Here is a 25,281-nt window from a genome sequence, read left to right on the forward strand (position 1 = left end):
CTAGTGGTCAATTACTTGCTCTTTAAAGTAATTAATTTAAGTGTAACTTCAAGCTAACGAAATATCGAAGATAACGTGATCAGAAGTGCGATGGTGCGATCTTTGGCGAAGTTCCGACGCTTTCATGGGATATTGGTAAGTTTAAAATATTGCTTCGTTGCCCTTCGGCGGAATTCCATGTATCGCGTTCTTTCGCGCTGAGATATTTACAAATTATTCGTATAATTTCGTACAATTAATATTTCGCAATTAATAAATCATTTTAATGTGCAAATGGGTTACCATTCGGGTATTCTGTTCGATTTTATCTGACGGGAATTAGATGCGGGAAACGTCGTTCTTCTTTTGCGCTGGTACCACGGTGTAACAGTCTTCGAAAGTTTTGAAGCAACCGTTTAAATTTTCGACCAATCACAGGCCGCCGTTCTCGCGCCTTTCGCGGGCATCCAGCTTCTTCGTATTTACATGTATTTAGCTGATTTGATACACGTGTCATAACTCGAGCGCGCTAAACTGGCCAAACTGTGCACACTCGAGATAATTCGAGCGGCGTTGTACTTTATGTTGCTATAATTTTTCACACTCGAATGCAATCGAGAATTGAAAATAACAATGTGAAAGCAAAAAAAAAACAATCGTTTTATTGATATTTATCATTTACATGGGATTGTAAGCTATAACACTTACTTATTCAAGTATAAAATATATCCTTTTTCTATACTTATCACTTACGACTTATCTCTTCCTTGTGAGCCGCTTTCCGACAGCGTATTCATATTCAGATTCTGATTCGCTCATTTTTCAATATATATTTTACTAAAATATAATGTAAAATAAAATATAATAATAATAATAATAATAACAACAATAATAATAATAGTAATATTCTGAAAATTAGAAATCATACCAATTGTATAAATATCCATTATTTTTGTATTTTTGTGATTTTCTTGCCAAGACAACGATCTAAATTGTGTCTTTTTACATTAAAAAAAATTGATTTCTTTGGTCGGCCTTTTTCAAAAAAATTGTGCATTAAGGGGTTAATTCGAAGGGAAAGTGTTTGAAATTTTGCTCGCTCCCACGTTAAACCTTCTCGATTACTTTGTCTTTCTTTTCTTGCGCAGCAGAAGCATTTTCGGCAGATTATTAACGTAATGGCACAGACTTAGGATCCGCGCAGACATTGTATGCAATGCTCTTTTTTTTTAATTACCGTCTTTGTAGAAGATGCTATGGTACGATGGCAACACAGACTTAGTCTGTATTGTGTGCAATGTCTGTATTGATCCTAAGTTTGTGACGAGAACAAATTACTGACAGTCGATTTTGGCCAACAGTTTGAACGTTTTGCCGCTGCACCGATTGGTGCTGTATGAACATCGAACGCAGTTTCCTTCATTGTTTCTCCAACAGAGGCGCCACGTATGCATGATGCAGGATCGCCTAAAAACATTGATTATGTCAAAATTAGGGTATGAAAAATTAAACGAAGGGCACAGAACTGTTCGTCAGAATCTGCTGCGTCGATATCACGTATATAAAATCGATGACAATACTGAAAAATAGAATTAATTAATATAATAATGAATTAAACTTCAAAATGCAGTTAATTATTTTATACCGTGTTGTCAACTGTTTTTTCATGCAATATCGATGCAGTAGATTTTTCTGAACGATTCTGTGCCATTGGTTTATTTATGTTCGCCCTAATTATGACGTAATTAATATTTTTCAGCAACCCTGTATTGCGCATATAGGACAGATTTAGTTCGCGCATCTGCTGGTATGCGATGATGGGTCCATCGAATAACGCTTGTAAATCAATGAACCATTTGTTCGGCTACTAAATGAAATCATTTGATTCCAGTAATTTATAAAAATCCATTGAAAAACTTTAATCAACACTTTTTGATAAGGTTTAAAGTCAATTTGCAAATGCAATAAACGCAGTTTTGCGGCGCAAAGAGGAAATAAGAACAAAAGTAATTAATGCCATTTATATCTGCAATATATTAAATAATTATTAGATACATTTATGTGCGATAGTCGTTTCGAAGTCATGTCACTCGTATGTACAATTTGTTTTTTCTCCTTCTTAATTTAAATCTCCGTTATTCCCGGACAAAACGTGTCTCGGCACGTTTCGCTTAAATGTTCAAAAAACAACGAATTAAACAACAGGAATATCGCATGCATTCGATTTTACGCGCTAAAATATCTCTCTCCAAGAGTTTTTGATATTACTCATCTCGTTCCGTTCCGTGTTTCCCACTTTGTTCGAGGCTTCGTTTCAAAGTAACTAAACGGAGAACACAGGGAGAACAGATGAAAGACGATATTCGAGCTACAGGCTACTCCGAAACATGTGATCTGTCCGAAGTAGAGGCTTCATAAATCTGAAAGACGTTCAAGCATTTTTCCTAATCGGCGATCCTAAAAGAAATTATTAAACAATCTTGCATCAGATTGCTGTCACCATTGGAAAATTCATCTTAATAACACAAAAATTATGGTCAACATAAAAGTGGAAAATTGTCAACATGATCCTACTTCGAATGATTAATTTTATAAAATATAATTGATATATAATAATATCATTATATATTAATATAATATGATATTATTATATTAATATTAATATAATATTAATATAATAATATCGCTATTATATATATAATAATGATAAACTGATTCCTTGAACGTTGCCTTTAGTGCTCGGTAATTTCAGCGTCGATTTTTAATATAAAGGGTGCCCCTTCATCGGCACGGACCACATATTTCGAAGCACCCGGTACAAACTCATAAGTCGTAATACTGTTAGATCAATTCTCGTGATCTATCCGGCCGCAGTTTGCTTTGAATGTGCGCAGAGAACTCTGTACGAATTGGCAATAGCGTGCACGTTGCTCGTCCGAACATCTTAAACGAACAAAACAGAAGAACTTTGGTACCTGCTCTCCGGTGGATTATTTTTCCCTTTTATCATTCTCTTTATCATTGCCCTTCTTTCTTAATCGTTCACGCGCTTCTCGCCCGCTACTACCCTTCACACGCCTGAGGATAATTACGAGATAGACACATACAAGTTTTCCTATAAAATCACACGTTGTTACATTCACACTTAACAGGGAACTTTACGGGGGGGGGGGGGCGTGGGCGGGGGATGAAAACGTCGAAAACCGAATCTCCGCTTTCGCTTCAAAGAAAATTCAATCGCGATTCAACCTCCGTCCCGTGCGAGCAACAGGATTTTCTAATTGAACATTCCGTCGAACCGAGAAATTGAACGAAAGAAAATTTTTTACAAATTAGAACTGTTCTTGTTTTGCGAGCTCTGAGGCCACGGAGGTTGAAGTGTGAACCTTACAATTTCACAACAATATGTGCGCATATATATACATATACATCGTACTAGTACTTTCAGATAAATGTTTTAATAAATATTGTATAGATAATATAAAAGGGCATCGTGAACTAATTACAAACGTTAGAGACAAAATAATAATAATAATTAATAATAATTAATAATAATAATAATAATAGTAATAAAATAGTAATAATAAACGTGATTGTACCGATAACATGCCCTTCGTAAGGTAACCCAAGAGTAGGAGGAACGTGCGTACGTCGACAAATGTTCGAACTTATTTAACTTTGACTAAGCGTTTTACAACAGCGCCTCTCGTTATATAAAATTCGAAGATCTCTCTAACAAACAGCGCTCACCGTCGACGTTCGTCGTACGCGGTGCCTAAAAATTTCTTGCGCGTTCAATATACACAGACTCTGTACAGAAAAATACACGCGTTGGATTCCGGGCAATAAGCTTTCAACGCCGCGCAAAACATTTGCCGTCTCCCAACCAACAATTACCCCGCACATCCCGATTTCGAAACTTTCGTCGAAGTGTTTTGTAATTTTCTTAAATACGTATATGTATATCCTCGGCGCGCTGGAGCCGCCGGAGATTTCCAAGAAAAATTTTGACGAGAAACTTCGTTGGAGATTCATCGTGGACTACTTAAACGATCGTTCTTAATTAGCACGAATTTCTTAGTTCCGGGATCGATGACAGATCTCTTTCATCTCATTCTCGATCGAAGACAAACGTTTTCTTTTTTTTTTTTGCCCGACGCTGCATTGTTCCCAGCGGAGAACAATTCGCGTCGACTCAAACGTCGTTTATGGCAAATCGAATAGAATCGAGGGACAATTAAGTAGACGCGCGGGCCCTAACGACGAATTACAAATCGGTGAAACAAAAGGAATCAAAGTTGCTAATCGGCTATCACATAATCGTGCCTCGGTTGTCGTTTACGATCGCACAGGCGCGGGGAACACTGTCGCGACGCCATATTGTCGTCCCAACAACGATCCAGCGTCGCAAATTTCTCTCGCTCTCATTCTCTCTCTCTCTCTCTCTCTCTTTCACAACTATTCGACACACATTGAACAAACGGATAATCAGACATTGGGTGGCTGGAAATCGGACAGTTTCAACACTCATTCATTCGATAGTTTACGGTACTCGAGAGTCGCTCGATAAAATGCTCTACGGCGGAACTTTGTGCGGGCACTGCTTTTCGCGGAACTGTTTGCGTTACCACGATCTGCGAACTGCGATCTTTCATGCGAATTTACAGCTGCGGAGAACGATTTACGACGGTGAGAATTTTCGTCGATTCTATGGAACCTCGCCGATCTCGGGAGACTTTGATCAGCCGTAAATTGCGCACGAGGTGATTGCAGTTCGATGCGAGATATCGGTACGTTTGCAAACCGGAAGGCTATTTTACTGCTATAATGTATTTTCAATCAAGTTGAAGAGCTGATTTTCGTTTCGATTGCTGTGCACCGTTCGCATGTAAAACAGCGGTTACTGATCGATAAGTGACATCCGTAAAGCTAACGACAGGTGCTGTCAAGCCGCCGAGAACGTACACAGCGAAAAATAAGTTGCGGGAAGCTAAGGGTGGCGCACGGGTCACGTGCAACCCTTACATTGTCAACGCAAGTGGTTCTCTGATCGGAGGTCACTCGGTAAAAGCCTTAAATTAGAAATCACATCTCACCCCTTTTACTCTTTCTCTCTCTCTCTCTTGCTCTCTTTCTCTCTCTCCCTCGCGTACATTAGAAGGCTTTCATGGAAGAACGTAAACTTTCGAATCAGCAAACGTCATTCCGCTAAGAACTTTGAACGACTTCTACAGTCGGCACCTCGAGAGACAAGTTAACTTCGAACTACCCTCGTAATAGAAAGACTCGATTGTTGTCACGAGTGAAATTACCGTTACACATTTGGAGAATCTCTGTCGACTGAAACAGCTCGCTACAATACTTCCCGTTTCGCAGGCGAATCCTAATTTTATTAACTTGCTCGCCGAGGCGGCCGCATCTCCGTTTGATTCTCGAGGTAAAACTAGTCGATGAATCTTCCTCATCGATTCAGCCGTTCAAACGTTTAACGCCGATCTCCTCGTTTCGTCGAACGGAGCGTACTTGTAATAATAACTATAATGATCCCTGATTGGCAATCCCTGCGAAAGGAATCATTCCGCGAAATTGTCTCTTTCGCGAGGAGCACCGGCCGACCATCGAGCTCGATCGGACCACATTCGGCGAGCTTTCAGCAAAAATAAATCTGCGAAAATATCCCTCACACTGATTTCTATAAACTTTCATCCCTCTCTCGCTCTCTCGCTCTCTCGCATACGATTTGAGAATACACAGTGAGGACCGGCTTGCATTCTTTCGGTGTGACAACGTGAAAGTTTAGGCGAGCTCGATGGCCGCCGTTGCAACATCCCTCGTCAGCGAAATTTAGCCTCCGCGCGTTCGAGCTTTACTTCTACCACAATTGTTCTGAGATGGTTTTTAGGAGATAATCTTTGGTCACCCAAAAAACTGTCTATCAACACGATCGTGTCGGTTATTATTTATTTTCCGCACGACGAAGGCCGTACGTCGTAACACGTTTATAGTAATAATAATTAATAATAATGATAATATTAAAGGTATTCTCAGAAACACATGCGACTATCCCATTTTGGACACCGATAAAACATCACATTCTCTCTCTTTCTCTCTTTCTCTCTCTCACGTTTTAAATACCTCAAAACCTCTCGTAACAGCGGTGTGTATCTCCTACGAATTTCGTCTTAGAAATGGTCGAGCTTCGGCTCAAAATCGATCGTCTCGAATGAGGCTCGCCGGTCTTTAACCCTCTCATATAAAGATTCTATAACAATCTATCGTTACGAGCTTTGTACTTGGCGTAAATTCGGGGTCGGCCGTGGCCCGGGAGCGCGGAGCCGGCCATTTTGGAACCATCTTAGGGCGCGCGTCGCGTTTTCCTCGCTATCAACCGCGAGTCGAGTATTTTCCAAAAAATATCCCACTGTTGGACGCTTCGAAGAGGCTTTTAAGAGGCGTCGAGTTCACCGAAATTTCAGTCGATTTTTCGATTCGTAAATTAACGAATGGGATATTTCGTTAGAAGAACGCGGCCCCGCGGTTTTCACAGCGAACAGCGAACGGGACGTTGCAACGAGAATAATCGTCGAGTCGTCACAGTGTTCGTGTCGACTCGTCAAATAAAATGCAGCTGAGCGTCGTTAATCGAGAATGCAGATCGACCGTGTCCAGAATGAATAGTGTGCGTACGCTGTGCGCACCGCCACAGGCACGTAACAAAGCTTTGCACGGTTCTAGAACGGAAGCGACGCTAATTTTCAAACCCGTTCCCGCTGGTGGGCGGTTCGATGCGCAATCCTCTTCGGCAATCGTTCGAATCGTTAACGTATCAACGCGTCAACAGAGAGATTAATCGGAGGCATCGGTTGAGAATCTATGAAACAAGGGACAACTGGTGCCCGTTCTATATATTATATTTATATATATGTGTGCGTGTATATATATAAATATGTATATATTTTCATTTAATTGACATAGTACTTGTGTTTTCTCTTCTTTCGTTTACTTCAATGGAATGTTTACAAGGTGAGGCATTTCTCGGAGCGTCTCTAATAAAATTCGCGAACAACTTCTCAGAATGTACAATAAAATTTACATATGAGAGGGTTAAAGGTAGAATCGGCGGTATCCGATCGACGGCCATCTCCGTTCCAACGTTAATTCCTCTAACATCGGTGTCCACGGCGCACCACCGTTCGTTTAATCGACACCGAATAATAATCCCGTTCATCATTTCTATAACCCTATCCTTCTCTCGTCGCGTTCACATGGATCTTCTTTTTTCTTTAAAATATTCCCGCGCGCGCAGAAACGTCGAGGATTCCTGGTTCACGGGTTTGGCCTTGAAAAAAAGTCTAGTTTCCTCTGTCGGGATACCCCCTATAGATTCGGTATTTCGTAGCCTAACGTAAGTAGTAGAAATCGGAAATATTACATCGATGGAGATGATAGCAAAAAATAACTTTCAGTTATTTAAGCTAGAGATAGGCTATGTAAAGGAGAACTATTACGCATACTCGGGAAGAACATCAATCTCTGGTACATGATAATAGAGCGTTTATCCTCTAGTCGGAATCCTCTTCTATGGGTGGAGGTAACATAGCGAGATGTTGCGGACTAAGCATCCCCCTGGAGAGTGCGTACTCTGCCAGAGCACGATGGCAGAAGACGTATTGGTCTGGCATTTGAATACTGTAGGCCCTCTGTGCTCGGATTTTCTCCACCGTGCCACGGATGTCCACGGTCCCGGTGTCCTCTAGTCGCGATATGCAAATGTCTAACGTGCAAAACGTTCCTGCGCACAAATTAGAACAGTGTTTCATTCCATCCCTCGACCCTTCGCATGGCTCGATCAATTATTCCTAATGAAGGCTAAACGAGAACAAGCAATGCTCTCCGAATAAACGCAATATAAAACAGTGAAAAATATATATATATATATAGAAATAATAATAATAATAATATATATAATAATAATATAATAATATATACATTATTTATTTTCTATATATATATTTTCACTGTTTTATATTGCGTTTATTCGGAGAGCAACCGATATAATCAACATTCTTGGAGTTCTATTATATAGTATTTTTAAAATATATATATAAAATTGAACTTGTTAAACAAAAATTACTCTTGGCTCCCGCGTCATGCAATTTATACAGACAGCTTTCATTCTCCATAAAGATCGGTGGTCTATTGATCAGGCTGCTCGGATTACCTGTCCTTCCTATTCCGGCGCTGCAGTGGACGACTATGGGAGGTCCCCGCGGATGTCCAGCCCATGTGTCCCCTCTGTACGCGAGTAATTTATTTTGTTGTTGTCTTACTAAGGCTAGAAACTGTAGCAGAGCCCTGGCCGACTGTGGAACGCCATAATCCGGCCACGCTGTGTACAGCATATGGCAAACCTCTCTTGCCTCATCAGTCTGAAATGATAACATATTTTGCATTCTCGCCGGCCGGCCGTGTTGACGCTAACGGAACCGTATTTGGCGACACATCCGCCCAAGGTGTCTACCTTGTTATTTGTCAGGAGCAACATAGATATCGTGTAATCGGGATTGGTGTCGACTTCCAGCGTGGTCACCGTGAAACCACCTGCTTGTACCTCGTCGCCGGGCTCCGGGCCCCAATACTGTGCGCACTTCGTACGTCCCCGTTCCACCACTCTGTAACAAAGACGCGACCATTGGCCATCAAGCCGTTCGCATATTTCAAGCCTACTATTTATATTTAACCGGCGGCCTCGGGTGCTCTCGAATAGGTTACCTAGTGGTCATAACAACGACGAGCGTCTGCTGTTCCCAGATCATCCTCCAGAAATCGCCGCAGGTCTTCGGCAGGGGACCCTGCGTGCTGATGAACGCATTCTTCTGCTTGTAGCCGTCGACGAAGTTCGCGTTTATGTAATCGGAGGTGGCGTCCCCGTCTATCTGGGACAGGCATACCCTACTGTGGTCGTAGCAGAGCACGTCGGTGTACCGGTTCTTCGATTGGTTTGGTCTCAGTCTGAAAAACGTAACGAGAGTTCCTTAAGCCAGAACATTCGGAAAGGAATTGGGTCCAGCCAGCCTCTGGAAGGAGGTCTGAACGACGTACGTACTTGGCGTTGTTGAACGAGCCCTCCGGCAGTCTCTGCTTGATCTCCGCGTACTCCGCTATCAAGCCGGCGCGCCCCCTCGAATGGATGTCCTCGATGAGCTGCTCCATGCTGACTGCCTGAAGCCCCAGGTCCCCGTGGAGGCTGTCGTCATCGCTGAACCCTGAGCTGGCTGAGGACGGCGGTTGCACTGGTGACGGCGCCTCATCGGTTCCCATCCAGACGTCACCATTCGTGATCTCGATGTCCCCGATATTCGAGATACCATTTTTCACCTTGCTCTTATCGATTATAGGACTAGTCGAGCTACTGACCGTGGTGCCATTCGGGTTCTGGGCGGCCGTGTGGTTTTTCGATGTGGGCGAAAGAGGACTACCCACTCTGGGGGTAACCTGTGCAAGCAAATGTCCGCCTTACGATCATTCCACGACCTCTTTTTCGACCCGCCGATTGCCGAACCGATTCGCTGACAATTTTTCGCTACCGGAGGACCATTTACCAAAAAAACAAGCTGGCAACCTTTCACGCCTCCGGGAAAGAGCTACTCGCGGCGACCTTGCCACCGTTTTTTGTCCGCGGACAAGCAGAGGTCTCTTGTTTAGGAGCCTCGCGCTCTCCGAGAGCCTCGCGGACCGGGAGAGCAGCTTTCTTCACGGAGCCCGGCGCGCCTAAAGAGCCTCTAATTCAACGTCGCCGGAAGAAATCTTGAACTCTAAGCTAATTTGAGGCGGTCGTTTCTCGGTCGAATCGATTAGTCCCGCGAAACGGAGGCACGGCTCGGTGAGATCCGGGACGCGACGAGAATTCTCCGGAGTATCACCGCGTTTCAGCCGCGAGTTCGGCAATCGGCGCGGGTGTATTCGCGTACGCGGCACTGACCTCGCAAAGTTCACCCCCGCCTCTGTTTGTCATGGATTTAAGACAGTGGAGCAACCATGCCTCATGCTGTACCTCCAAGGTGCCCCCCAACCGGTGCGGTAATGATTCCCGTGGGATGTGTAACGTCAATTGGGGAATCGATACGGTGAACACTCTGTCCCGCAGTTTCTCGCGGACGAACAGCCGCAGGATCTTGAACGGCGCCTTGAACCAGAGCGGCGCGGTCACGATTAACACCTTCTTCAGCTTCGCCGGGTAGCCGCCCTGCAAAACCAAATACAATTCCACTGTGCAAAACGGCTTCCAGCGAACACGACCGGTGCTACGCTCGGATCGTCATCGTGTCCCACACGATGTCTGAACTACTGTGCTCGAGGCCCCCGATGCGACAACTGCACTTGACCGCTATTTCAGCTGCCAGATGGACGCCCGGCAGGCTCTATTTAATCGTTGGACCCGCGGTCCACGCTTCGACCGAAAGATTCAAGAACACCGTCTCGGCACGTCGACGAACGATTCTCCGCCGACCGGGTCTCGCTAACTGCTTCGAAGGAGACGACACTGCCGGAGGGGGATGACAGAGGAGGAATATCGTTCAGCGGCGAGAGAACACCTTCTGTTTCCCGAGGCCCGAACGACGCCGGCAACGGAAAACGCGAAGTAATCGACACTAATGCGACACTAACGCGTTCGCACAATGCGACGAGGAGCATGCTCGAGGTGGTGGTGCCGCGGCGAATGTGTCTTCCTCGGGCGACGTACGCACCGCACATCCGGCGATGCGGTGCAGCGCGGAGGAAGAGGAGAGGGAGAGCGAGAGAGAGCAAGAGAGAGAGAGAGAGAGAGAAAAAAAATGAGGCGCTGCGGTATTAAAAAGCGATCGGTTCAGGTGACTGCATAATTTATTTTCGAAACGGAGCGACCTTTCAAAGACGTTGCAATAATAGCACACACCGGGGTTTATAAGCCGGGAGCTAGTGCCAACTGCGAGGAGGCGGTCCGCGGTGTCTCTATGCACGTTTAATGCGCGGACAGGTCCGTCGTTCCCCGAGACAGCCAGCATTAGAGCCCGGCTAGGCCTCCGGGGAGGGATTAATAAGAAAACAGCCAGCTGGTAAACGCCCGCAGCAATAATTCAGTCGACGAAACGGGGCACAATGAAATTTTGAGGTCAACGGAAAAAGTCTCGAGGACAATGCGATAAAGAGAATGAGAAAGAGAAAGAAAGTGTGAGAGAGAGAGAGAGAGAGAGAGGAGGTAGGGTGGAGTAGAAGAAAAATGTTTCCCGATGTGGAGCATGCAAAATGCAGCAGGCACGAGAACTTAACCCTCCGTACCCTCTCTCGTGGTGTGTATAGAGGGCGGAAGTAACCGTAACGGCAACGACGTCAGCAGCACGCCACTACATCTCCACGATCTTAAGCACACAAACCCCGTTACGTCGGGAACCAGCCGAGCCAACGGCGGCAGCGACAGCAGCACCAACACCAGCACCAGCACCAGCAGCAGCAGCAGCAGCAGAAAAGGTCTCCGATCCGATTATTCCGGCGGGTTTTTTGGCCGGGGTCGTCGAGCCCGTTACAGATCCGGGGCAATCAGCAGGGCAGATTCGGCGATCCGGACAGATAGCGGGGGCTGGGAGACGGTGAATCGATAGATTAGAGCGTTCTGTTACGCGGATGCACCGGGCCGAGTGCTCGTCGATCGGCCATCGATCCTCGCAGCCGGGTTCGGCCAAGTCCAAGTCGTAGCACTAGCGCACACTGGGTTCCGGTCCCGGGTCGGGAGAGCTTAGAGAGACCGTATGGGGGGCGTCGATGCGATCGAAAAATCACTGCCGGCACTCGGTCAGTCAATCGATACCGCGCGGAATTAGCGTAACCGAGCTCGCACGCTTGACACGGATCGAACGGACGTCGAGGAGGACGGTGGTGACGCGTGTCCGTCGAACATCGCGCGACGACCAACTTCCGCGGCGGCTCCGGCCTCGGCCTGGCGACGGGTAGAGACGGCGGCGGAACCAGGTGAAAATCAGGCTCGAAAGAGGAACGGAGAGCACGCGGAGAGCCGGGGCACCGCCGGAGAAAAGAAATCGGACGACTGCCGACCTCTCTTCGTTTCTTCTCGCTCTCTCTCTCTCTCTCGATCCGTCCGCGATAACGCCGCAAAGGGGTCACGATGATTACTGACCGCGAGCGTCGCGATGCTCTCCTGCGTACGAACGCATGCGCGCCAACCGACCCCTTCTTTTCGCCGCCGCTCTCGGCCGCTGTGCCTCCAACCATCCCTTATGTGAAATTTCTTTCTGCCCGGCGGGGTTCGCGGCGGTCCTGTGTGCGTTCGGTGACGTATCGCGACCAGGGTCTCTCAACGAGACACTTACCGGGGGTGACGGGCAAGCAACCCCTAACCGACCAGAGCAACCCCTGCGCCCCGGCTTTACTCGAACAAGATTTAAGGGGGATGTTGTCGGGCCGACGTGCGTGCACCTGGCTCGACGCCGCTCGAAAAATCGATTTTTCGAAAATAGGAGACACATCGCCGCCGGGGCTGCTGCCTCTCTCTCTCTCACTCTCTCTCTCTCTCTCTCTCTCTGGGAAGACTATTGATTCCAAGGACGACGGCTGGCTTTTTTTAGAGGCGAAACTCGCCTTTTCTCGAGCGATGCTTCAAGTGATTACGATGAACTAGGATACACCGTGTAAGCCAGCTTTTTAATGAACGGTTTACGTAAAGGCCGCTCGGCGATACGAACGGGGAAATGCGGGCAAACGCTGCGCGATCGGCACGAGAGTGCCGAAAATCAAGCTAAACAATTGCTTTCGAAGTTTAAGCACGCTCGATCGGTGAAACTGATATTAATATTTACCATAGCGGATGGTATTTTTATACATTATTTATCGATAGACTTTTCAACAGTGTGTCTAACAGAAGCGCGATAATTATGCTTTGAAATAGCAATGTCGAAGGAACTTGTTTTAACCCTTTGCACTCGAAGCTATTTTAACTGTAAATCTAAAATTATTTTTCCCGACTCATAGTATTTTTGTTTTACACGACAAAGTGCATTTTACGCATACGAATATAACAATCTTTTAAATGTAAACTTTGTTGATATAAAAATTACCTTAGAATGTGAAGGATTAAATTATATTTATTATATTATGCTTGTTATATTATATATAATCTAAATAATTGTTTGAATCGTGGATTATTGTTTTAATTTCAATTTTTTAAAGAATTGTTGACCTCCGATTTCAAGGGAATTATTAGAAAGCTGCCGTTAGATAAAATGTCAACTATTTCGCAATCTAAATATATATATAAAATATATAAATTATTAAATTATTATTAAATATATATACTATATATAAAACTCAGTTTGTTCGAATCTGTTACAATAAAAACGTGTATCTAGTTGAAAAAAAATTAACGTCGCCGTATATGATCGACCGTTGAACTTATGGTCGATCGATCTTTCTCAATCGTGCACGTCTCTCGGTCGCCATGCGATTGTTCATAGTCGTCGTCTCGTCTCGTTGGACGGATTATACATAGAATAGTAAACGTTTATCCCTTGTCTGCCTACGCAGACATGTCCTAAAATAATAATTTATGAACAAGTCTACTGCCCACGCGGGAGATAAATAAAACTTGTTCAGCAAGCCGGGATTACACCGAAACAGAACACATTTATTTCCGAGCACAGCGGCTAAAGATTAATCCCTTGCCGCTGTAGCAACGTGTCAAGGTTACACGTTACGAAAACCAACGTAATCTACCGAATATAGATGTTGCGAAACGGAAATAAAATTCTACTTTGATACCGTTGACATTCCGCTGTTACGAATCACGTAGACAAACAGATACGAATTTTCTGTATCGCGTAGAAATTCGTTCACTTCGCACCGGAATACGAGATTTTATTCTCTAGTTGCCAATAATTTAGCGTTCGAGTAAACGCAGTCCCGCGATAAACGTAAATTCCTTTTCCGTCTAAAACAATCATTATCGAGAATCATTGTGCAAAATAGAAATTTTATGCATCGATCGCGGTATATAAAAAATAGAATTCGATTTTTTCCTCTAACAATTTCAACAAGCTCGAATCTTCGCACCAACAATTCTTTAGTTCCTTCTTCTCAACGTTGCGCACCCATTTTTCCCAGAAACTCATGAAAACCATAGTCGACACGTTCACAATCGAAAAGGAAATTCGTTAACTTCGCACCGGAATACGAGATTTTATTCTCTAGTTGCCAATAATTTAGCGTTCGAGTAAACGCAGTCTCGCGATAAACATAAATTCCTTTTCTAAAACAATCATTACCGAGGATCATTGTGCAAAATAGAAATTGTATGCATCGATCGCGGCATATAAAAAATAGAATTAGAAAATAGAATCTGATTTCTTCCTCTAACAATCTCAACAAGCTCGAATCTTCGCACCAACAATTCTTTAGTTCCTTCTTCTCAACGTTACGCACCCATTTTTCCCAGAAACGCATGAAAACCATAGCCGACACGTTCACAATCGCAAAGGTTGGCAAGCAAGAAGCGTTAGTCGACTGTGAAAGAAATCGCAGCGCCAACAGATAACGATTAATATCGTCGCGCCGCGAGTTCTCGCACGCGCTGTTGTCCGACCATGGTCGTCCGGATCTACTGCCGCGCCAGTCGAAAAACCACCGCCGATGGAAATCGCAGGATCAGCGGATAGTTGTCGGCCAGCACGAATTCCACTGGCGTGGAAACACCGAGAAAGCGAGTATTCGAGCGGGCGGTCGCGATTCAAACGGCAATTTATCAATCAGGTGGCCGGTGAAAAGAGCGGAGTTTCATCGTCGTGGAAGTTTCAGCCGGCTCGGCGAGGGGGGCGGGTGAGAAGAGGGGAGGGAAGGGGGGTACGTGGGTTGCGATCGTGCAGCATAAATGCGAATAATAGAGCGGAACCGAAAGAGTATCGGCGCGCTATTATGCGAGGTGGAAAGCATCGGAACAGAAGCGTCGCGGCGTCGTTTCCCTTTCCGCCACAGACACTGTTTCCCGGAGGTGACGGGAACGGCGCAGGGTTCTCCAGCAGGAAAAGCGAGGCTCGGTTGCACGAGCTTCCTGGTAAACAACCGGCTAAACGCGGAGACAGTATTTTTATCGTGGACGCGCGGTGACGCAAACACCTCGTTATAAATAGTGGCCCCGTAAGTACCCCATAATTGAGTCATTCCGGCGAAACCTTTGAGACACCCTTGGCGGAGGAGAGCCCATTGCCGCCGCGGTTCACTGGGCAATTGCAGCCCAGAGGTTTTCGTCGAGCGTGAACAACCCCCCTTAAAGCTTTCCTGTTCTTTGAGATGCACCCCTCCGTGCACGAGACGCTCCGGAATCACTTTACGTGCCCCTAACCCTCCATTATACCCGGTGTCTTCGAACGGCGTTCGCGAGGGGCCGGGGACCGATCGATGATTTCCGAGTGGATCGTGCCCCTGAAAACTACCCCTCCGCGATTCGCGTAATCCGGAATAATAATCTGCGACACGATCGCGGCTACGTAGGAGACGCCCCTCGACCGTTTCAGGAAGCGTTCGAATTATAATCTAATAAACGTTCCCGTCGCTTGTTATCCACCGTGAAGCAAGCTCGTTCACCGGAACGTGGAAATTAGAAAGAAAACACGACGCGCGCGCGTTTTCCGCAACCGATTTCTACGTTATTTCGGTGCGCGCTTTCGCGCACCGACGACGGCCACGCGTGGCGTTACGCGTCCTGATTCCGTTCGCAGTAAGAATAAAAGGCAAAGATGTTGATTTAATTTCCTGCGCGATAGATAATGGGCCATATTTGGAACGATCAATTGGCGGCGACGGAGGCCCCTCTGTTTCACGAGGCTCCGGCAGATCCGGGTCTCGAAACGCGACGCGGTCGAAACGGGCCAGGTGAACGTGATCGTCGCGCGGTCGCTCGAATCCGTCGGGTCTAATCGTGCGAACGTGTTGTCTCGCGTGTTGCGTATAAGAACGATAAGGTTCGCTTCCGAGAAAGTCGATTGTTCGAAGCGGTTCCTGCCTGCTGTCGGATGTCGCGAAGATCGCGCACCGAGAACGATAAGATGAGAGATCGTGGAGAGACTTGCAGTAGAGCTGCGGGGCAATGTTTGTTCACGTTACTCACCTTCAACAGGGTGAGGATCTTCTGCGAGAGGTCGTAGTCGAAGTTCTGGTACTTGCTGTCGGACATGTCGTAGATGAAGACCAGCCCATGCTTCTGGGTCTCGGCGCTCTCGAGTGCCGCGTCCAATTGATACACAACGCCCTGGCGAACGCAACAGAGAAAGTTCCATTGTTAGAGGCGTCTTGTGACAAAAGCGGCCTATTAGGCGTCGACTTGTTGCATCATCCCTTATTATTCAGTATCGAAGTGCATTGTGTGTTTGCCGATGCTAAATGGGAATTGTAAACTCTCTTGTCGCCGGGTCTCTAATTTGCATCGACGTCGGGCCAGCCGGGTTCGAAACGATTATGGATTACTCACTTGCAGGGTTGTCTGGTGCGTGGTATTCTGGGGAAGGTGCAGATGCGCCGTGAAGATCGCTATGGCCGCCCCTGTGCCGTCCCTGGAAGGCTGGAATTTAACGTGCACGGAACGGATCGATTCAGTCGGCGTTACAGTAAAAAAAAAAGAAGAAAAGAAAAAAGAACGGTTTCGTTCGGTTCTCGGTTTCTTTGTTAATCGGGCGTCGTTCCTCTTACCAGGACTGTAAATTTTCCTGTGCGTAATTCGCTGAGCAACGGTTCCTGAGTGGGATGCAGAAGAGCCAGACCCTCTCTCCTCCTGGTGGCTTCGTGCTGCTCGTAGAGAGCTAAGGCCCTGGCCACCTCGAACTTCCTAGCCGTTAAGAACTTCACTGCCGTGCTCCAGGACACTGGACCGGCCCTCCTGCCTGCCCGGCACTTGTTCACTGCCTCTATAAACTCTTTCGTGGCCTTTAAATTGAAACACAATGCGCGGTTACTCTTGAGACAATCGTTGAGCCGGTCGAAGCCGGAGGGGCTAGTTTTAGATAATAATATTATATAAAATAATATAAATATATTATTTTATAATTATAAATATTATAGGTTGTATATTATAAATTATAAATATTATTTTATTAATAATATAAAATAATATATAGAAAATAATAAATAATATTATATTATATAATACAATATTGGGCAAGACAGTTCCTCGAATCAATATTTTTTCAGGAAATATTACAAAAAAAAGGGACTATACAGCGACGCGTGTACCAGCTCTTGAACTTGATTTAACACGTTGAATGCCTCGGAGGTCACCGGTGACCGGCACTTAACTTTGCGATGACGCCACGGGGGCCACCGGTGACCGGCGCGCCCAAATTGATAGAAATATATATATATAATTTCAAACAAATGTCAATATCTAAAATTTTCTATTATTACCATCGTCAATTGAAACAGTGACCCCTGTCGCAATTAACATATCAAACATGGTTATACACTGTAACTTATCTATAATATATATATTTATAATATAATATTTATATACATTAATAATTATCTATAATATAATATTTCAACATTGTATGTATCGCATGAAAGAAAATTCATCGTGACGCCGCGGACAATTTCTGTAAAACCGGCGCGGCATTCAACGCGTTAAAAATGGCGACAGGAGCCAGGTGTTGCGGAGAAGCAACAGAACCCGGTGATAAATGACGGAAGGATCCGCAGACAGGTAGCAGACGGTCGAAAGTTGCGATTTTATTCCGGCCGGAGTGGGGCTGAGAAAGAAGATCGGCTCGGTCGTGAAAAGATAGAAGGAAAGGTCGGTTAGAATTTTCCGCGGCCGACCGGTGTGAAATCAACAATCGCCGGAAGTGGGCATTCATTCGCCGAGAGGTTCCACCGCTAATTAATCGCGAATAAGTCTGTCCACGGGCGTTTAAAATGATCGAACGGTCTCACGGCGTTTCTACGCTTTCGAAACGCGCGACAGTCGTTCGTCAATGATTTGTGTACATGCTCTGAGTACCGATCTGACTTCCGGTGGCCGACTGCCTCCCCACCGGCCACTTCCGCCATAGTACGCTCGCCGGGGACCGCGCGGCCACGGTAAACGGATAGGTTCGCTTCCAGGGTCAAGAAGAAACTTAATATCGCGAATCGATACTTTGGTTAAATTCCCCTCACTCCCCGTGCCCGTCGCCGCGACGAACGACCGCGATTACGGCCGGCATCGTCGCCGACGGGAAACACCGCCGACGGAAAACGTCGTCGTTCGCGCAAAACTGCATTCCGCGTGGACGCTAATTCTGCTGTGAATTCTGCACCGTTTCTCAAACGCGTACAGGGTTCCCCGGAAAGAATCATCCGATTTCAAAAATTTATATTTTAAAAAATTACACACAGAAAATTATAATTAAAACACGAATATAACGGGAAAATGTGCGAGTTTTACTTTTTATCCCATTGGCACTTGGAGGTTCGGAATTTTCTTAACACGGAACTACCAAACCGTTAGATTGGTCGCAGTTCATCCGATAATATGGTTCTACACAGTTGGCCTCCGAGATCACCCGACCTAACCCGATGCGACTTCTTCCTTTGGGGATTTGTGAAGGATCTTGTCTTTGTACCACCTTTACCTACAAGTGTAAATGAACTGAAAAAAACGCATTTGTGATGCTGTACAAACAATTACCAGAGATACATTACACCGTGTTTAGCAAGAACTTTCATATCGCAATGATATCATACGTGTAACGAAAGGAGGTCGTATTGAACACTTGTAAACAAAAACTCACACATTTTCCCGTTATATTCGTGTTTGAATCATAATTTTCTGTGTGTAATTTTTTAAAATATAAATTTTTGAAATCGGATGATTCTTTCCGGGGAACCCTGTATATCAGCAAATATTCGATCGGCACACGACCGTGGCAACAAAATCTCGCGAAAAGCAGCGGCTTTTCTTTCAAGCTGCTGTCAACGAAAACTGCACCTTTGAAACTTTGGCAATTGTAAGCGAAGAGATACACGAGCATTTTCGTCACGGTTACGATTCAAAAGTGACCGACGTAGCTACCTGCGATTCGGACGATTCTCAAACAGAAAATGCGACGACGCCTGTCATTTCGACCGTCACGGTAGACTTAGGCGTTAAAATACGGCGCAGCTTTTGAACAACTTCCGGCGGCTGGAAACGTTAAAAGCAACGCATGGCTCCGCTAAAGGATACTTGTCGGCGAATTTCGCGTTCGAATTTCTGTAGCAGCAGCAGCAGAGGCCGGTACATTCACAGATCACCGAACATCGTCCGCGTACTTTTGAACGGCAGTGTACGCGCGCCGTCGGACGCGTATCGATTTTCTTGCATTTTTCATTTCCCTCTTGAAGCGGTCCTCCCGTCTCTCTTTCCCGCGGTTCCCCCGGTTCCGGCGGTGTTTACGGAACGGGAAAAAAAGAGTGTTCAGGCTCGTCCGCCGTTTCAGCATTAATTTATCACGAGGCTCGTTTCCTCGGGCCGGTTCCCGGCGCAGGCGAGACAAGGAACCGAGACCCGGCGCGGATGCGGTTACGGCCGCGGCTTCGACGTTATTCCCGCCGATGACAGTGTCTGCTGGCTGAATGGGAAACCGTCGACGATCAAACGTCGACGTACGCACGCGAGAGGCTCGGCGAAAATCCGCTGGCCGTCGCGCGCATTCAACAAGCATCGCGTATGCTTGGTCTCGAATGGGATAATCGGCGCGAGATATCCACGGAAGCGGTTCAAGCGGATACCGGTTCCTATTGTCGCGCAATTTCGGCTCGAATTTTGTTGAGAAAAAGAGAGAATTCGGAGAACCGGACGAACGGAGACGGAGACACGTAGATTAACAGAGAGAGAGAGAGAGAGAGAGAGAGAGAGAGAGAGAGAGAGAGAGAGAGAGAGAGAGAGAGAAAGACAGAGAGCGAGAGATAGAGCGAGAAAGAGAGAGAGAGAGATGACGAGGGAGAGATAAAGATAGCGAGGAAACGAGCGACGTGTTTATATTACTCGCCGTAAACACGTCCGGAATGCGTCCGAGGTCGCACTGTCCCTCCGATCGACGAAAACGGTTTTCGAATATATCCGACGGGAAGGATCGATCGGTCGCTGTCGCCCTTACCTGTTCCTGCTCGACGGTTAACGTGGCTGCCATTTTGACTTGACGCGCACTGACATAACCGACAAAAAACCGCGCACCACTCTCGCTAACGGATACTTATTTTCGAGGCTAGTCCCACGATCCACTGCCACATTTTGTGCCACGACCCGCTTGTTGTTCCCTTCTGCTCCCGGGTACTCGCGTATTCAAGCGGGTACTCGCGATCGACGGCCGGTCCGAGTCACTTGGTCGACTGATAGATCGGTCCGGCTCACGTTCATTGTCCGACGCTCTCGACACCACGATATAGCGAACACACGAATGTGCCCGTGCGCCTCTCTCTCTCTCCTCGCCGCCGTTCAGACGCTCGATCGCCGTCTTTCTCGGCACAAGTTCAGCGCCATCTTGAACGCAGGCTGCACGACCCGTGTAGGTGACACACTGTACCACGCGCTACTGCCTGGTCCATAAGGGGTGTCACGGAGTTTTACCGAGTGGTAGGGGGTTGGTGGCAATACCTTGCCGCAGGCCTTAGGCGTCTCTCGGAACGATGGTGGGGGGACCGTTCGACGGGATGCATGAATTCAGGGGTCGGCCGGACCCAGAACTTGCAAGAAAAATTACCGTTTCTTTGTTTATACGATGCGTGCAAGCGAAAACGACGGACGGGCTTTGATAGAGCGGAGATTTTGGGAGATTTACCGGTAAAAATTATTTGGTAACTCGTCGCGGTTTCGTCGTATCTGTGAGAGAAACGTAAACCAGGTCGGCCGGGAAACGCGAATACGGGCGCCAATTGGGTCTAAAACCTCGAAACGAAGAATATTTTCTTGTTGGATTAATGACCGCAGCTAAAAATCGAGTAGTGGATTTGATAGAGCGGAGATTTGAGGATATTTACCGGTAGAAATGATTCCACAACTCGTCGTGGTCTCTTTGTGTCAGTCTGACAAGCATAAGTGGTCCTATTTGGCGACAGCAAGCGCACTAAATGGGACTTCTTTTATTTCTATCGAAACGATTATTGTTTACAACTAAAAGATGAATATCGTTTTCAATGGTACTAAGATTTAGAAACATTTAAAAGTAAAAAATTGCCTATTATTACTTCTTGACAAGAATTTGGAGAAAGCTTGGAAGGTGCAAGATAAGTCTTTCCATACTGATCATGTCGAGTTAAAAATAAACGTTTTAAAAATAAAATGACGCGGTTAATGAGATTGACACTGCGAATGGGTTGCCGGTACACGGTTGACAGTTAATTCACCTGGCTGCTTTAATGGAAAAAGACTTCTTCTCTTCGGTTAATTTATCTCTCGCTTGGAAATTCTGAACGCGATGAGTAATCGTCATTTCGAAAGCGGTCGGGTCTGTCGCGCGCTACATGCCATTAGCTACAGATTTACACCAGTTTTATCGGTTGCCTGTCCTCCTCGCGCCGGATATATGCTATCATTGGTAGTGTATAGCCATCGTCAAAAGGCATCATAGCCGCGTCGCCGTGATCCCGCAGGATTGAAACGGGACATGCGACCCGATCGAAGATTAGGATCTTCGTTGGAGCACCGTGTGCTGTCTTATCGACACGTGCCACGATGCACTCGGTTTCGTTCGCGAATTAATAAGTCCACTTTCTCATTTTTCCACGGATAACGCTTCTCGAATTCGAATCGGAAAGTTTCGCCGTGGACGCGTGTGGGATCTATGAATGGAAAACGAGTTCTTCCTCTGCTCATTCTTACGTTACAGCCACTCCCACTGATCCCAGCTGATTCCTCATCAGACGTCCCCTCCTCCTCCTCCTCTCCTTATCGTCATCGTTAACTTTAGATGCGTTGCTCCGAGCACTCCCCTCGACCCGCGTGACTATTTATATCATATTGAGAAACACCTTCTACGTGTATCGTCCGAGATTCGTTTATGTCGTCGCCTGTTATGAGCCGGCAAGTATGTTCGCGCGGGCAAGGTCGCCATCGTCCCTGGAAACCTTGCCTACCCTAGCCGTGAAAGAAGTGAGAAATTGCTATTGAATCTTTGCCAAGGAGCAACAAGTTATACCGCGCGTCCGCGTCGATGCAACAAGTCCCATAATGAGATCAACTTTCGAAGTTCGCGGTGGCCTGGATCCTCTGAAAAATGCATCGATCGCGGCTACGTTTTCGTTAACGAGGCTCCTGGAAAGGTAATAGAAGAATGAACGTACGTGTAGAGGTGTTGGATACCGTGACTCACCAGGATAGCGAGAATAATAGAGAACCGACCGACTGACTTATACGCGATTCCGCTTAATCTTCGCGTATTCGTTTCTCGTTCGACACGGTTCGAACAGTTAATAAACTTAAGCACGACGCCACTGTGTGAGTGTCGCATATGGTCTCGAGAGGATCCGGCGCGCATGCCGACGAGGATTCGGTCGATTGATTGGTGGTGGTCCGTCGATGTTTGTTTTTTTTTTTTGTAATATAAACATTTTTCTTATTCAAACGTATGTTCTTACATTTACACAGTACAAAAAATTATACTCAGACCTGCCGGCCCGCGGTTCATAATTGCTATGACTGGGGGCAGCCGGTGGTGGGGTGGTGCGGGACTTTTTGGGGGTGGATAGATTTCGATAGGAGCTAAGGGCTGTACAATTTGTCTGATCATCCGTTCCACTCCGCCCCCAATACACGGCCCCTTGTTCTCTCGCGCATCCTTCCGGAAGTTCGATCAAAAAAACAACATACGCGCGCACTTGCGATCGCACACATACACACACACACACGCATACGCGCACACACAGAAACAATCATTTCGAAACTTTCTCTCTCTCTCTCTCTTTCGCTTGCACACTCTACAATATTCTCGCTCTCGTTCGTTTAATCGTGCTCTTCTCATCGCCGCGTAGTTCAGCAACATTTAAATATCGATATTCCTCCGTAATAATTAATCGTAATAATGATAATAATTAATAATAATTAATAATGGTATAATAAACTATCTATCTACGCGTGTAAAGTGTATGATTTTTTTTTTCTTCCTGTTTGTCCATGTTTTGTGGAGTGTGTTTCCCTTAAATTCTACGTTTTCCTCTTCGTATTTATATATGTATATATGTATACATATATGTATGTATAAATGTATTTACATACACGTAGCGGGTTTTTGGGGGGAGGGGGAAGGGGACCGGGGGGCAAATAATAAATTTGTCTGCAGCAATAATACACAGAGTATGCTTCTTTCTCATCCTCTCTATAACTTTATACATCATCATCGCGCCACCATCATCATCATCGTCATCATCATCATTGTTCATCGTTTCATCAACATCATCATTACCATAATCATCATCATCATCATCATCATCTTCATCGACACACTCGTGAATCAATAAAAGGGTACTTCTCCGGTTTCCTCTTCTTGCTCTGTCCCGTTTACTTATTATTCCCGTTAACATTAACGTTACTCTTATCGACACTAAGGATATTTAAAAATTTACTCGTTAAATATTACTTTTAATCAAGTCGTTGTATGCTAGACGAATGTTGAGATCAAAGAAATTGCGGGTCTCCAGGGTATTTTTCCAGTGATTTGTTCATCGGTTTCCTCGTTTTTTTTCTCTCTCTCTCTCTCCTTCGTTTCCCTCTCTCGCGAGGTTTCGGTCTCGAGATTATCTTAGCCGTGGTGTAAAACGTTCGACGATCGATAAGCGTGTCGCGGTTTAATTACGTGCGCGTGTCCGCACTCCAAAGCCGTCGCCTTCCCCCTTTTTTCATTGAAACCGTTCGACACAGCCGAGCTGAAAATCAGAAACAATCTTCTTCGGGCTCAACAAATGAGTGAACGAGCTTCGCTGGAACTTCTAAGCAGAAGCGTGAAATAATGTGACAAACGACCGGATAGGATAATATAGCGCGTTAGAACGTGGAGCGAACGGTTCAAGTTCGGAAAAAGAAAGAAAAAAAACGAAAACATCGCGGTCGGACGACGGCTTTCGAGGTCAGATGGGGGGCGAGCTTTTTTTGAACGTGAAGAACGCGAACAACGTTGGTTCTAAAATGATAGGAACTGAGCCCTGTCATCTGTGTGCGGCTTGTTGCATGACTAAAATCCGTTCTTCGTTTCTCCCTTTCTTTTCTTTTTTCTCCTCTGTGTTTGCTTGCAAACCACGCGAGAATCTCCACGTCGTTCAAAACATTGGCACTTCGAGAGTTGTGTGTTACACCTTTACACCTCGCGTTAAATAACGTTTACGACAGTTATTAGCTTACTAATTACAATACAATTAGAATATCGCTGTTCTCTATTCGGATAGACGGCTCTTCATTGCGTGATTTGACAAAAATAACAGATTTCACGGTTCTTTCCCCCGATTTGTTTCCGTTTTCTCTCTACCCCTTGTTAAACTGGGTCGCATCACTGGGTCACAACGTCAAAATCCAATCTATAAAAACATTAAATTTAATCGAGTCTGTACAGGGGGGGCGTGGTTCTCGATCTCGCGGTCCTCACGGGGACAATATAATAATAATAATTAATATCGACGAAAATTTGTTTCTCCGTTTCAAGTGTTCCGCTTTTGTTACTTTTCCCCGTTTTGCTTCTGATGCCTCTGTTTTCAAAAACGACAAGCGATACAAACCTTTTTTTTTCTCTCGTCACGCGCGCGAAACGCGTACCGTTACTTTGCTCCCGTTTATAGCCGATATATTTTTCGAAGAAGAGGGACAGACAAAACCGAAACACCGTGTTTATCGTTCCCGGGTGCGCCGAACACTGCAACGAGAGAGAGATTAACGTACACGACGCGCGCAATTAAATTCCGTGTTATACCTTATTTGTTATCTGGACTGACGCGGACAATGGGTTAGGCAGTGTTTAAATTCTTGCGCGACCATTAACGCCCGGCACGCAAGAACATCGCAGGCGAGAAACATATATCGGCCATTATTTTTTTTTTTTTTTGGCAAAGCGCTTGTTCGAAATATCATCGTTCATCCTCCCCTTGTTGTCTTTAATACAATCGAATATACCAAAAGCACCAGATCACGAGAGCACGGTCACGGGATCGACAATTATCACTGATCCATTCTAAACGAACGACACGATACGTTCCTCCTTTCTCCTTTATGTTGCTTTTTGCGATCCTTTTTAATCGTTCCGGGGCGGTGTGTGTATCGCCCATCTCTTT

At 45.8% G+C, this 25,281-nt stretch overlaps 1 protein-coding gene across 1 annotated transcript; it reads right to left on the minus strand.

The window, feature by feature from the left end:
• Window positions 1-1,989: 1,989 nt before the first annotated feature.
• Ptpmeg2 (Protein tyrosine phosphatase Meg2) lies at window positions 1,990-20,543 on the minus strand. Its single transcript, XM_033473467.2, has 10 exons — window positions 20,130-20,543; window positions 16,708-16,941; window positions 16,490-16,579; window positions 16,130-16,270; window positions 9,962-10,225; window positions 9,086-9,474; window positions 8,752-8,991; window positions 8,501-8,651; window positions 8,201-8,408; window positions 1,990-7,771 (listed from the first exon to the last, which is right to left on the minus strand). Exons 1-10 carry the CDS (start codon window positions 20,160-20,162, stop codon window positions 7,542-7,544), a joined length of 1,980 nt encoding a protein of 659 aa, XP_033329358.1. The 5' UTR covers window positions 20,163-20,543; the 3' UTR covers window positions 1,990-7,541.
• Window positions 20,544-25,281: the final 4,738 nt, after the last annotated feature.

Source organism: Megalopta genalis, chromosome 3 (genome assembly GCF_051020955.1).
Source record: "Megalopta genalis isolate 19385.01 chromosome 3, iyMegGena1_principal, whole genome shotgun sequence".
NCBI lineage: Eukaryota > Metazoa > Arthropoda > Insecta > Hymenoptera > Halictidae > Megalopta > Megalopta genalis.

Excerpts from the sequence above, each read along its gene's own strand:
- Ptpmeg2 (XM_033473467.2), bottom strand. The coding sequence starts at position 20,162 with ATGGCAGCCACGTTAACCGTCGAGCAGGAACAG. Across the intron at positions 10,226-16,129 it reads AGATCCTCACCCTGTTGAAG|GGCGGCTACCCGGCGAAGCT; the intron begins GTGAGTAACGTG and ends TTGGTTTTGCAG. Across the intron at positions 8,992-9,085 it reads GGCTCGTTCAACAACGCCAA|ACTGAGACCAAACCAATCGA; the intron begins GTACGTACGTCG and ends TACGTTTTTCAG.